The sequence below is a fragment of the Marmota marmota genome, unplaced genomic scaffold, assembly GCF_001458135.2.
Source record: "Marmota marmota marmota unplaced genomic scaffold, marMar, whole genome shotgun sequence".
In the NCBI taxonomy this organism is placed as follows: Eukaryota; Metazoa; Chordata; class Mammalia; order Rodentia; family Sciuridae; genus Marmota; species Marmota marmota.
Window position 1 is genome coordinate 5109683 of NW_026000103.1, and position 14489 is coordinate 5124171.

The 14489-nt window shown below is 36.4% G+C and overlaps 1 protein-coding gene across 6 annotated transcripts in view; it reads right to left on the reverse strand.

Annotated features, from left to right (window-relative positions):
• The window catches only part of Ccdc171 (coiled-coil domain containing 171), a 391269-nt gene that overhangs the window by 256946 nt on the left and 119834 nt on the right, over positions 1–14489 (reverse strand). For 5 of the 6 annotated variants that reach the window (XM_048783928.1, XM_048783929.1, XM_048783925.1 and 2 more), the window contains one exon: positions 239–341. The exons of the other annotated variant lie outside the window; for it this stretch is intronic. In XM_048783928.1, coding sequence (XP_048639885.1) covers positions 239–341 — 103 coding nt within the window. The remainder of the gene's footprint in view (positions 1–238; positions 342–14489) is intronic. 6 annotated transcript variants of the gene reach the window in all.

Below are 14489 nucleotides of genomic sequence, written 5' to 3' on the forward strand. Positions count from 1 at the left end.
AATCACACAGACCCCAACACTTGTAAATCAAGTTCTGGGAGGACAACAGCAGGTCCACATTCCATCACCCTTTCCCAGCCAGCTAGGCCAACTGACTGCTGTGAGAACTCCTCTTATCATGTCATCAAATCAAAACATGTTGAGATGAGGGACTATAAGAGGCATCTGCAGAATTCCCAAAATGTAGTGACTTTGGAACATTGACAGATGCATCTGTCATTTTATACCTTCAACTAACCTGATGTCCACTGGCCCGACACAGTAAAGCTGTCCAAGATCGATTCCAATTCTTTCACGTTATTTTCACATGTCTCTACTAGGAAGGCCTGGTGCTTCTTAGCCTTTTAATTAAGGAAAAATTACACATAATAAGGTCACGTATAATAAGAGCTAGAGATTTTAGGATAAATGTGTATAGCACAACTAATATATTAATTACTATATTTAAATCTATTATTAGTAAATCTTTCTGTCTTAATCACACTTTTTACGTGGCCTAATGTAATACTACACTCATGAATAATTTACCGAGGATTTAGTGCCAGCACTATTCTAAGCATTTTATACATAGTAAATATTTTTGTCTTTATGGTAATTCTATGATAGATGGTAAGAATTTTAGACATAAGATAATTGAGATAGAAGTATTAAGGAATCCTTTTAAAAATCATGCTTACAGTCATGTGGCAAATAGCAATCAAAAGTGAATGCTGTTAGGACCCATTAGAAGAAAATGCTGAAGTGATTATAGCTTGGTCCGGGTACTCAGTGAAAAGTGGGGGACAGTGGATGCATTGGAAAGAAACCTAGAAGGTGAAATGGCCAAACCTTAGTAACACTGCATTGGGTTAGACTAGATTGATTGGATTCAACAGGAATGGATAATGATAGGGAAATATGCAGATAAAGGGAGGAGTCAAGACTAATCCCAAGGTTTCAAACTAAAAGGAGGTTGATTTTAGCAGTTGAATGAAAATAACAAAATAGAAAAGGTCTTATTTTGACTGTTATTGGTTTTTTTTACTTGCTTATTTTGAACAGACATATGAATCATGAATTCTCTTTTGATCAATTCCACTGAAGATACATAAAGACACTCCTAGCACTAGCACAATGTTTGGTAATTATCAGGTCCTAAATAAATATATTTAAATGAGCAAAGAACAAATAAAATAGAACAATATGGGAAGTGCCTGAACATACTGGTGCAAAGCCCAGAAGAGAGCTCAAGTATAGATTTGGTAATCATCTACAAATGATATCGGAAGCCTGCCTTAAGAATACCTGAGTCAGGTGTGGTGGCGCACACCTGTAATCCCAGAAACTCAGGAGGCTGAGGCAGGAGGATCACAAGTTCAAGGCAACTTAGCAAGACCTTGTCTCAAAATAAATAAATAAATAATAAAAAGAGCTGGAAGTGTAGCTCAGTGGTAAAGCCCTGGGTCCAATCCCAAGTAGCACCCCTCTTTAAAAAAAAAAAAAAAAAAAAAAGTGCCTGAAGGGAAGTAAAAAGAGCCTAGGACAAACTCTTAAGGAACTACTACTACATTTTTTAGAAAAGAAGCCAACTAAGAAGACCAAAAAAAGAAGGAAAAAGGAAGGGTACATTGTCGTGAAAAACAAGAAAATATTTCTAAGTGAGAGTTGTCAATTATGTTTAATGCCACAGAAACATCAAGCAAAATGATGACTAAAAAGTGTTCACTATGTTTGGAGGTCATTGGTGACTGATGAAATCTTCTTCCCTGTAATATAGATATAACCCAGCCTGGAATATGTTGAAGGAGTAAACCTGATTTTTTTCCTAATTGAATGAAAGATGAATGAATGGAAACAAGATTGAGACAACCTTTCTTAATAAGAAGGGAAGGAGAAATAAAGGGCAGTATTTGAAAAGGAGAGTGGGGTCAGAGAGCTGTTTTTTAAATATATAAAAAAAAAAACTTCTTTATTTAAAAGCTGGTAAGATAAAGGCCCTAGTGAAAGATTGCTTATAAATAAAGAAGAAATGGGAAAATAGATATTACGGGACGAAATTACATTCTTAAAATACAGCAGTCCCTTCTTTTCTTTGTGGGGCGGTGCCAAGGATTGAGTTCAGGGGCACTCAACCACTGAGCCACATCCCCAGCCTTTTTATATTTTATTTAGAGACAGGGTCTCACTGAGTTGCTTAGCACCTTGTTGTTGCTGAGGCTGGCTTCGAACTCACAATCCTCTTGTCTCAGCCTCCCCAGCTGCTGGGATTACAGGCGTTTGCCACCGCACCCAGCTCAGCAGTCCCTTCTTATCCAAAGCGGAAATATTCCAAGACCCCCAGTGATGACTTAAGGCACAGATGATACTGAACTCTATATATAATCTTTTCCTAATTTTTTCCTATGCATATATACCTAAGATAAAATTTAATTTATAATTAGATACAGTTTAGGGTAATAACAATAACAATAAAATAGGACAATTAAAATATACTATAATAAAAGTTACATAAATTCGGTCCCCAATCTCTCTGAAAATATATTATACTTTCACCTTTTCACTTAAAGGAAGCACTTCAAGCATTCTCCTTGGCAGAAGAATTGCCAGTATCAGTACTCTCCGGAGTAATTACTAAGTAATGCTTGCCTGAACACAAACACTGTGATACTGTGACTAATCCAATATTGAGAATGGTACTAAGTGATTAACAGGCAGGTAATGGATTTAAGGATGCACTGGACAAAAAGATGATGAATGTGCTGGACAGGATGATATGAGATTTTATCATACCACTCAGCTGAATTCTTTAAACTTAGGAATTTGTTATTTATGAAATTTTACATTAAATATTTTTGAACTACAGTTGACCACAGGTAACTGAAACCACAGAAAGTGAAACCTAGATAAGAGATGATTTTTACTGTATGTAAAATTATTTATTTATTTATTTATTCAGATGTTGGCTCAATTATCACCTCTTTAGGAAAAAATGGCCTTCGCATCCTGCATTCCCTTGATCACATCCTTCTCAGCACTTACCACAATAATGCTCTACTTTTGAGTTTATCTTTTATTTCTATATCTATTTCAAAAAAATAAGCTCCTGTAGGTGGGAAATATTTTTTCATTCTCACTAGTATATACTTAGTACCTAGACAATACCTAGAATTTAAAATAACAGTTAAAGTACATAGTATCAACAGAAGACTGTCACATCAATTAGGGTTCTCCCACAGACTTTAAATAGGAGGAGGAAATTCTTTGTCACATCCTGATACAGAAAGATCTCTTAGCTATATTATGTACTATGCCAATCTTACCTTCCTGGAATAAATCCTACTTGATCATGTCACAAAATCTTTTTTATATCTTGCCAAAAACTCAATTTGCAAGTATTATGTGGGAATTTTAGCATCTATATTTAAAAGGGACATTGGTCTGTGATTTTCTGTTCTTTTGGTGTCTTTGGTTTTGGTATCAAGGTAATACTACTAACTTCACAGAATGAAACTGGAAGTGTTAACCTCCTTTTCTGTGTTTTAAAAGGACTTGGAAAGAATCTGTATTGATTCTTCTTAAACAGTTATAATTTACCAATGAAGTGATCCAGGCCTGTGCTTTTCTTTGTGGGAAGTTTTTGATTACTAATTCAATCTCTTGATTTTCTCTTCCATTTTAACTAGTTCCAGTAGTTTGTGTTGGTTATCCCTGATAGGATTAACTGAGTGGTAGCTGAAGGCAGTTAGGGTGTGGCTGGAGGAGACTGGTCCCTAGGCGCATGCCTTTGGGGTATATATTTTGCATCTTGAGAGTAGAATCTGTTTCTGCTTCCTGATCATCATGTGAGCTGCTTCCCTCCACCACACTCTTCCACCAGGATGTTCAGCCTCACTTTAAGCCTGCAGGAATGAAGCCAGTTGTCTGTAGACTGAGACCTCTAAAACTTTGAGCCTCCAAATAAACTTTTCTTCCTCTAAAATTGTTCCTGTCAGGTTTTTAGTCACAACAGCAAAAAAGCTGATTAAAACAGTGTCTTTCTATAAATTTGTCCATGTCATCTAAATTATTCAATTGTTGGCAGATTTTGCTTCTCATTTTTGGAGCTCTGTTGTTAAGTGTATATGTTTATGACTGTTAGATCTTCATGGTGAATTGACTCTTTTTTTATTTTAAGATATCCCTCTTTACCTTTAGTAACATTTTTATTCCAAAAAAAATCTATCTTGTCTAATATAAAGTATATCCACTCCAGTTCTTTTTGTTGTGTGCATGACATATTTTTCCATCCTCTATTGATCCTTGTATGATCTTTTTTTTTTTCCTTTTTTTTTTTTCAGAGAGCGGGGGGCAGGTAATGGGTACTCAGGAGTACTTAACCACTGAGCCACATCTCCAGCCCTTTTTATATTTTATTTAGAGACAGGGTCTTGCTAAATTGCCTAGGGTCTTGCTAAATTGCTGAGGCTGGCTTTCCACTGGGATTACAAGTGTGTGCCACCACACCCAGTCCTGTATTATCTTTAATACTCATCAAAAACTCTACATGATAAAAATAGCACCATTTAACAAATAAGCAAACAAATTCAGAAGGATATCACTAAATGCTACACAACTATTAAAAGATAGGACTGGACCAGGTATGGTGAAGCACACCTATAATTCCAGCAACTCTGGAGGCTGAGGCAGAAGGATCACATGTTCAAGATCAGTTTCAGCAACTTAGGGAGGAACTCTGTCTCACAAAATAAAAGGGCTGGAAATATGGTTCAATTCCCAGTATGAGGGGGGAGAGAGAGAAATAGAGCTGGGATTAAAAGAAAGTTCAAAATATATGTTCCAAAATATATGTTCTTTCTATTATTTCATGTTAACCGAGGCTAAGTCCCCATCAATATCAAGGTATAAAAGTTTATAGGAATTATAAGTGGAGAAAGTCTGATAAATTACATTCTTGGAGACATCTTAACATAAAAAGTTTCAATTAAATTCTAATGCAACAGTAATCTCTTTAAAGGGAAGGGCTCAATCCAAATTAAAATAGGAGCTAAAATTTCAATACCATTATAATTTAAAGTCAAATTATCCATAAAATATTGACTAGTATAAAATTATTCAAAGAGCAAAGAAAAGATTGATCACTGACCAGATTTTATAAGAAGCTAACTATACCTAGAAATTACTACGACTTATTTAGATTAATAATTTTTATAACATTCTCCTGAGATATCAGGCTAATAGTCTAATAATATATTAGCTTGTACTAAAAAAAATAACTCAGCTAATATGAAAAAACTGCTTGTTTTATAACTGGCAATTTTTCTAATAAATTATTCTGGATTTACAAATGAAACTTTCATTCTTCATTCATATAATAAAACTATATGTTTTAAGTGCTGGATTGTACTTATATTTAAAATTTGTTCCCAAAGATGTGAGTTTTCTTAGTAGCCTTTTAATGTGAGAATTCTAGAATTCAAGCAGAATCTGTCAATTAAATAAATAAAACCACTGGGTTGAAAACAAAGTGCCAGAAATAAAATATTGTTTCTGATGTTTTATTGTGTGACCTAAAGAATAAGTTTAGGTTAAATGTTAAATCATTAATTCAACAAATTCTATAATTCTAAATATCCCTAGAAGTTTAAAAGATAAAACTATAAGATGAAAGGACTCTTTATTTTGCCTCAAGTATATTCACATAAAGCATTTGCTTCCTTATGATGGGGTGGATATTGTGACTGAGAAAAAGAATTCAGAAGACTGAATGATATTTGATTTTATTAATACTAGTAAAAGTCCCTTAATGTTATCACGGCTACCAGATGATGTCTAGATGAACACTTACTGATCACCTACCCTGAACCAAGGACTACTAGATGAGGTGTTCAATCTATAACCAGTGTGTAGACAGAGGACTAAAAATACCAAAATATATTTTTTAAAAAAGGGTCAGAAAACTGTGAATGCCAGATCTTAATGCATTACTAATGGGAATCAAGGTTGGTTATAAAATATCTTCAGCAGCTTGATCAGAATTCCTGTCTTGCTTTCACCTTTCCTGTCTCTTGTCCCTTCATTCTTGCCCATCTAGGTTCACTGCCCACGTTGATGTGTCCTGCCATGTGCTTGAGCCTTTGACTGAGAAGGAACGCCGTCCTCCGGGAAGACTTGGCCAAGTGGAGCTCGCGATCGCCTCGGCAGACACAACCGAGAGATCCAGGAGGAGAGTGAGGACGACGCAAGGTGAGTGACCCACCATGGGACAAGCAGTTTCGTCACATGATTTGTTTTTGTCAGGCCTCAAGGAAGCCCTCAAGACACGGGGGGGGGGGGGGGGCCAGGGTGTTGGGGCGTGTTAAGAAAAAGGACTTAAAATTATTCTTTTCATGACACAGGAGAATTGTGTCCATGGTTTGCCCCTTGAAGGGACCATTGATGGTAAAGATGGCTTAGAGTAGGGAGACTGTTTAAAAGATTATTATGAATCCTTTGGCCCAGAAAATGTGCCTGTTCCCACCTTTTCTTACTAGAACTTAATTAATGAAATTCTTAAAAGTTCACCCTTTGACAATGGTACCTTAAATCTTGTCAGGATTGGGGAAGAGGCTATGCAAAAGACCTCTCGTCCCTCTCGTCCCTCTCGTCCCTCTTGTCCCCCCTCGGCATGCCCTTCAGTTAGTATAGACATAGATCCTTCTCAGTCTCCCCAGGACCCTGGGAACCTTCCTGGTCCCCCTCAAAATCCCACCCTAATGAATAAGGCTCCAATGGTTACCAACCGCCTTTATCCAGTTTTAAATCCCAGAGACACATTGACCCCTGGGGAGGAGGCTACCTTGGAGAAGGAAGCAGCTCGCTACCTTTCACAAGACCCGCCACCTCTCAGGACCCTGCCACAGCCTATAGGACTTACACATCCACCTCCCTCCTATATCCCTCCTGCCTTTTGTGCTCCCGCCCTTCAGGGGCCAACTGCCCCCTCAGATATTTTTTCCCCACTTCCCCTGCCTAACCTGGCTCCCTTGCGAGAATCTCTCCAACATAGACGGGAACAGATCCAACTCTTAAAAGAATTAAGATCCCTTGACTCTGAGCTTCACTCATTGGCCTTAGGCACGGAGTCAACCCGAGCTGGCCCAAGGCGGTCTAATACAAAGGCTAAGCCATGCCATTGGCCTGTTCTCCAGCTGGCCCAAGGCGGTCTAATACAAAGGCTAAGCCATGCCATTGGCCTGTTCTCGCCTTCCCAGTCACCAGATAAGCCCACCCAGGCTGAGGACAAAGACTCAGAATGAGGATCAAGAGGAGGAAGCGGGGGCTGGGGATGTGGCTCAAGCTGTAGCGCACTCGCCTGGCATGCGTGCAGCCCAGGTTCGATCCTCAGCACCACATACAAACAAAGATGTTGTGCCCGCCGATAACTAAAAAATAAATATTTAAAAAAAAAAATTCTCTCTTTAAAAAAAATAAAATAAAATATCTTCAGCCAGAAAGATCAACAGATGACAAAAAAAAAAACTACCTTTATTTCCACCTTGATACACTACATCTTTCATATTGCTGAATTGAATGTATCTCTGGATTAAACATAATAAGCTATTCTTTTATGTTTCGTGATCATCCTGTAATTTGCAAAAACTCATCTGTCTTTTTTTTGTTTGCTCATACTGAGAATCACAAACAGAAAGGCATGTAAATAAAATTTTCTAATGCAAGAAACATACAAAACAGCATATGCAAATACATATTTATACCTAAAAACTGGAAAATGGGCTTTACTGATCTACAATAGAAAAAGCTAACTTGAGTCACACGTAACAATAAAAGCTATGAAGGACAATTATAATAATAAGTTAAAATAGTAGGAAAAACTGATCACCTACCCTGAACCAAGGACTACTTTAGAATTCAAATAAGCTTCAAGTTTTTTATTTGAATACGTTAAGCAATTATGAAAAACTCTAAATAAAAAAAGCATTAAAACCTATAATCAATATCACATACTTTTGCTTCCATAGCTCACCTTTTCGTCATATCTTTACCTACTTACCATTACACACTCAGTGTATTTGAAGGGCTCAAGGAGAGCTTGCTGAGCTGACCTGAATTTGGTCTAGTCAGTTTTTATAATAATAACCATCTGCAGTTTTTGCTTGATCATATTAATGATAGCCTGTATCTCTTAGTTCTTTCCTTGCTTGCCTATACAGATTCCGTATATATGAGCATTTTATGATCCCACTTGCTTATCTCTCATAATGAAATATCACTTCCCTTACTTGGCTTTAACAATTCATTTATTTTTAAGTAAATGCTACCTTTCAATATGAATATAGGCCATAACTTATAAACACCTCTCTCTCTCTCTCTCTCTCTCTCTCTCACACACACACACACACACACACACTTATTGTCATTTTATTTTTTTCCCTAGTCAAAATAGGATTTGAATTTTCAAAATTTTACTAGTTTATGTAAGAATAAATTTCAAAAAATTTAATAAAAAAGCTTTAAGCCAGGGTTGGGGTTGTGGCTCAGTGGTAGAGTACTTGCCTAGCACACGTGAGGCACTGAGGCACTGGGTTCAATCCTCAGCACCACATAAAAATAAATAAATAAAATAAAGGTATTGTGTCCATTTACAACTAAAAAAAATAAAAAATAAAAGCTTTAAGCTATATCATAAATTTAGGAAACTGGACCCATAAACACACTAAAATACATAAAGACACACATTTGATGAATACTATTTAATAGTATTAAATTTTAAAGGCCATTAAGAATCAGCAAAAACAATGTTTATTAGTACACTGGGTGCAAAACAGGAATCAACGATTCTTTAACAAAAATGCAGAATATACTATTTATCTGTCCATTAGTTTTGAACACCTGCAAATCAGAAACATGTTCTAAAGCAAATCTAACAGATCATTTGAAGCAAAATTATTCTTAAGAAACATTAAAATCACCACAAAGCATAACAATCAATGCACTTTTCAAAATCCTATCTGATGCTAGCAGTCACTATTATTATATAAACAGTTAAGCTCCTAAAGTACAGGAGGAAAATATACACTTGACCATTTTCAATCACAAGTTCTTTAGAGGATAAAACATTCTTTGCACAAATCTCATGAGAACTAGAATTCCCTTTTCAATATGTGATCTCTCCTAGAGCTACAGCTAAATATTACTGAGTGGCAGAAAAGCAAATCTCAAGAAATGATGGACTTAAGAAAATTTCATTGAAGAAAGCACAAAGCAAGTCCTAATAATACCAATTTGAAAATGAAAGCTCCCCTGATTCAAGAGAAGCAGATATCAAAACTCAGAGTTATGTCTAAAAGACCCAACTTGATCTATTCAGCTTCTGATGAACTTCAATATACATGATCACTAGGAATTTTAAACTGAAAATTCAGTTTTATTTAATTGTCGATTAAATATTACTAAATTCATAAATTTTTAAATGACAAGCTCAATTTTTATTCACAATTTTTAAGTCAAATTCTGTCAAGTTTCATGTACTGTGTTCACCTGTTTGTGAGAATATAAAATTAATTTTGTTAAATCCTCGGGTATCCTATTTTAAAAATCTATGAATTCTGACATTAAAAATCATTATTATACTGTGTGCATGTACAAATGTGTAACAACAAATCCATTAATATGTACAATTATAATGCACCAATAAAAAATGTGGAAAAAATATTTACTATATATCACTAATTTATAAATCCTATCTTTTAAATCCAGACATTAATTAGGAAGAATTTAACTATAATTAAAGTCAAAGTCAACTTGGTTTATATTTATTAAATGTCCCCAAAAGACTTGGGATTTATTTTAACACTTTGTTTATCCTGGACTCTATTATCACTAAAGGCTCTTTTAGCTAAGTCTATACTATTTCAAATTATACAAGTGGTATTTTTAAGTGACAAATGTCCTGAAGTCTTAGTATTTTATTAGTAACATTGTGATCTCAGTAGAAAACCCATGAGAAAAGTGGCTTTAATTTTCTCTTTCAATGCAACAAGAAAATAAAACCCAAAATTTGAATAATGGCCCTGAACATGACCTAAACTAGAAAGCAAGCTGTTAGCTCAAAGGCTGAGGCAGGAGGATCACAAGTTCAAGGCCAGCTTCAACAACTTAGGGAGGCCCTAAGCAACTTTACAACAGAAAGCCTGCACTACAGAACATCCTCAGCAAAATATTCCTGAGGAGAAAATGAAAATCAGCACAGGGAGGTATTAAATTAAAGGAAACACTAATCAAAGGAGAAACCAACTCAAGTTAAATATCAAAAATGAACAAATATGACCAGGAATACAAATATTGTCTCAATAATAACCCTGAATGTTAATGGCATAAACAACCAATCAAAAGACACAGACTGGCAGATTGAATTTTTTAAAAACACCCAACAATATGCTGCCTTCAAGAGAATCATCTCATAGGAAAAGACATCCACAGACTGAGGGTGAAAGATTTGGAAAAAATATACCACTCATATGGACTGCAGAAGCAAGCAGGGGTTTCTATCTTCATATCAAAAAAGTAGACTTCAAGCCAAATTTGATCAAAAGGGATAAAGAAGGACATTTCATACTGCTCAAGGGACCCATACATCAACAAGACATAATAATTATAAATACATATGCCCCAAACAATGGAGCATCTATGTTCATCAAACTCTTTTCAGGTTCAAGAGTCAAACTGACCACAACACAATAATTCTGGGTGACTTTAACACAACTCTTTCACCACTGGATAGATCTTCCAAACAAAAGCTGAACAAAGAAACATAGAACTCAATAATACAATCAATAAATTAGACTTAACAGACGATATATAGATTATTTTATCCCTCAATGAACAAATACACTTTATTCTCAGCAGTACATGGGTCCTTCTCTAAAACAAACCATATACTATGCCACAAAGCAACTCTTAGCAAATACAAAAAAGTAGAGATAATACCCCACATTCTATCAGATCATAATGGAATAAAATTAGAAATCAATGATAAAATAAAAATAAAAGATACTCCAACACCTGGAGACTAAATAATATGCTTTTGAATGAAAAATGGGATGCAAAAGACATCAAGGAGAAGACTAAAAAATTCTTAGAGGTAAATAAGAACACTGATACAACATATCAAAAACTCATAGAAAACTATGAAGGCAGTTCTAAGAGGAAAGTTGATTGCATGGAGTTCATTCCTTAAAAGAAAAAAAAGTCAACAAATAAATGACCTAACATTACATCTCAAAGCCCTAGAAAAAGAAGAACAAATCAACCCCAAAAGCAGTAAAAGACAGGAAATAATTAAAATCAGAACTGAAATCAATGAAATTGAAACAAAAGAAACAATTTAAAAATTGACGAAATAAAAAGTTGGTTCTTTGGGGCTGGGGCTGGGACTCAATGGCAGAGTACTTGCCCAGCACGCATGAGGCACTGGGTTCAATCCTTAGCACCACATACAAAAAAATAAGCAAATAAAATAAATGCATGCTGTCCTTCTATAAATACAAAAAACTTTAAAAAATAACAAAAAAGTTGGTTCTTTGACAAAATAAATAAAATTGATAAACCATTAGCCATGATAACAAAGAGAAGGAGAGAGAAAACTCAATTTACTAACAACCATGATGAAGAAGAAAAGATCATAACAGACACTACAGAAACAGAAGATAATTAGAAATTATTTTGAAAATTTGTACTGCAATAAAATAGAAAATATCAAAGGCATCAGCAAATTTCTAAAGGCATATGCCCAAACTAAATCAGAATGATAAACACAATTTAAACAGATCAAGCAAGGAAATAGAGGATACCATCAGAAGCCTACCAACCAAGAAAAGCCCAGGACTGGATGGATACACAGCTGAGTTCTACAAGAACTTTAAAGAAGAACTAACACCAATACTCCTCAAACTATTTCATGAAATAGAAAAAGAGGGAACACTTGCAAACACATACTATGAAGCCAATATCACCCTGATTCCAAAACCAGGCAAAGACACATCAAAGAAAGAAAACTTCAAACCAATATCTCTAATGAACATAGATGCAAAAATTCTCAATAAAATCTGGCAAATCAAATACAAAAACATACCGAAAAGATAGTGCACCATGATCAAGTATGGTTTATCCCAGGGATGCAAGGTTGGTTCAACATATGGAAATCAATAAATTTAATTCATCACATTGGTAGACTCAAAGATAAGAATCATATATGTTCATCTCAATACAATAGATGCAGAAAAAGCATTTTGACGAAATACAGCACCCCTTCATGTTAAAAAAAACTAGAAAAACTAGGACTATCAGGAACATATCTCAACATTGTAAAAGCTATCTATGCCAAGCCCCAGGCCAACACCATTCTAAATGGAGAAAAATTGAAAGCATTCCCTCTATGCCCTCTTTCACAACTTCTATTTAACATAGTTCTTGAAACTACCCAGAACAATTAGACAAAAGAAATTAAAGGAATACGGATAGGAAAAGAACAACTCAAATTAGCTCTATTTGACAATGATATTATTCTATACCTAAAAGACCCAAAAAGCTCCAAAAAATCTTCTAGAACTAATAAATGAATTCAGCAAAGTAGCAGGATATAAAATCAACATCCATAAATCAAAGGCATTTCTGTACATCAGTGACAAATCCTCAGAGAGAGAAACTAGGAAAACCACCCCATTTATAATAGCATCAAAAAAAATAAAATATTAGGGAATCAACTTAATGAAAGAGGTGAAAGACTTCTACAATGAAAATTACAGAACACTAAAGAAAGAAATTTAAAAAGACCTTAGAAGATGGAAAGATCTACCTTATTCTTGGATAGGCAGAATTAATATTGTCTAAATGATCATACTACCAAAAGCACTATCTAGATTCAATGCAATTCCAATCAAAATCCCAATGACATTCCTCATAGAAATAGGAAAAGCAGTCATATGGGGATGGGGATGTTCCTCAAGTGGTAGCGCGCTCGCCTAGCATGCGTGAGGCACTGGGTTTGATTCTCAGCACCACATAAAAACAAAATAAAGATATTGTGTCCACCTAAAACTAAAAAATAAATATTAAAAAAAAAAGAAAAAGAAAAGGCAGTCATAAAGTTCATCTGGAAAAATAAGAGACTCAGAATAGCTAAAGCAATCTTTGGCAAGAAGAGTGAAGCTGGTGGCATTACTATACCAGACCTTAAACTATACTACAGAGCAAGAGTAACAATTGGCACCAAAACAGACTGGTAGACTAATGGTACAGAATAGAAGACAAAGAGACAAACATGCATAATTATAGTTATCTCATATTAAATAAAAACATAATATATAGAGAAAAGATAGCCTCTTCAACATGGTGCTGGGAAAACTAGAAATCCACATGTAACAAAATGAAATTAGATCTCTATCTCTCACCATGCACAAAACTCAACTCGATATGGATCAAGGACCTAGGAATTACACCAGAGACCTTGCACCTAATGGAAGGAAAAAGTAGGCCCAAATCTCCATCATGTTGAATTAGGCTCTGACTTCCTATGGCACAAGAATTAAAAGCAAGAATCAATAAATGGGATGGATTCAAACTAAAAATCTGCTTCTCAGCAAAAGAAATAATCAGTGAGGTGAATAGAGAGCCTACAATTTGGGAGCAAATCTTTACCACAAGCAACATGGCAGCGGGCGCGGAGAGATCAAGTCTCTGACCTCTTCAGCTGCGTGGGCATAGGGAGTCATAAACCATCTAAATGCTGTTGGCTCAGGATCACTAGGCAATGCTGAGCTGACGTGGATCTGGGGCGAATAGTCCCAGAGTCCCCCTACGGAGGTTAATGCCAACCATGCCTTCATAGGCAGTGGCCACAGGATTGAAACGGGGCTTGGGAGAGACAGTCAGGACCCACCCGTTGCATTGGTCACCCGGCAAAGGGGACGAACTGTCGCCATTTGCATGGGATACCACCATGGCAGAGAACTGACGTCACCAGAATACGGCGGAGGAGATAACTTCATTGAAACCAGCGGCGACAGGTGTGTAATCCCCTAGCCTTCCCTCTCCACACAAGGGGAAACCTTAAGGGCCCCGCCCAGCTCTCCCATGAGTGCGATAGCCAGACCGAGGGAATCAGGAGTGGCGTGGGACTCGCAGCGCGGAATTCCCGGCTACCGCTCCCACCAGTGCTGACAACTGAGGTCTCTTGCACCAGCTACCGGGGGCATAGCTACCGGAGGGCAAGCAAAATTCGCTGAGGGTTCTCAGCCCCAAGCTCTACAAACTTAGGGTGTGAGGGAATGGCAAACAGGGAGAGTGTGCCCAGTCGTTCATGAAAACTGGGCTCCCGGGAGCAGCAGACCTGGCGTGTAGCCAGTATTGTGGTGAGCGTCACCAGTGAGCGGGGCCTGGCTTGAGGAAAAGTGGGGAAGTCACTAGACACAAGAGAAGGCCCTAGGCACTCAGGATTGGAGACCCGCCCAGTC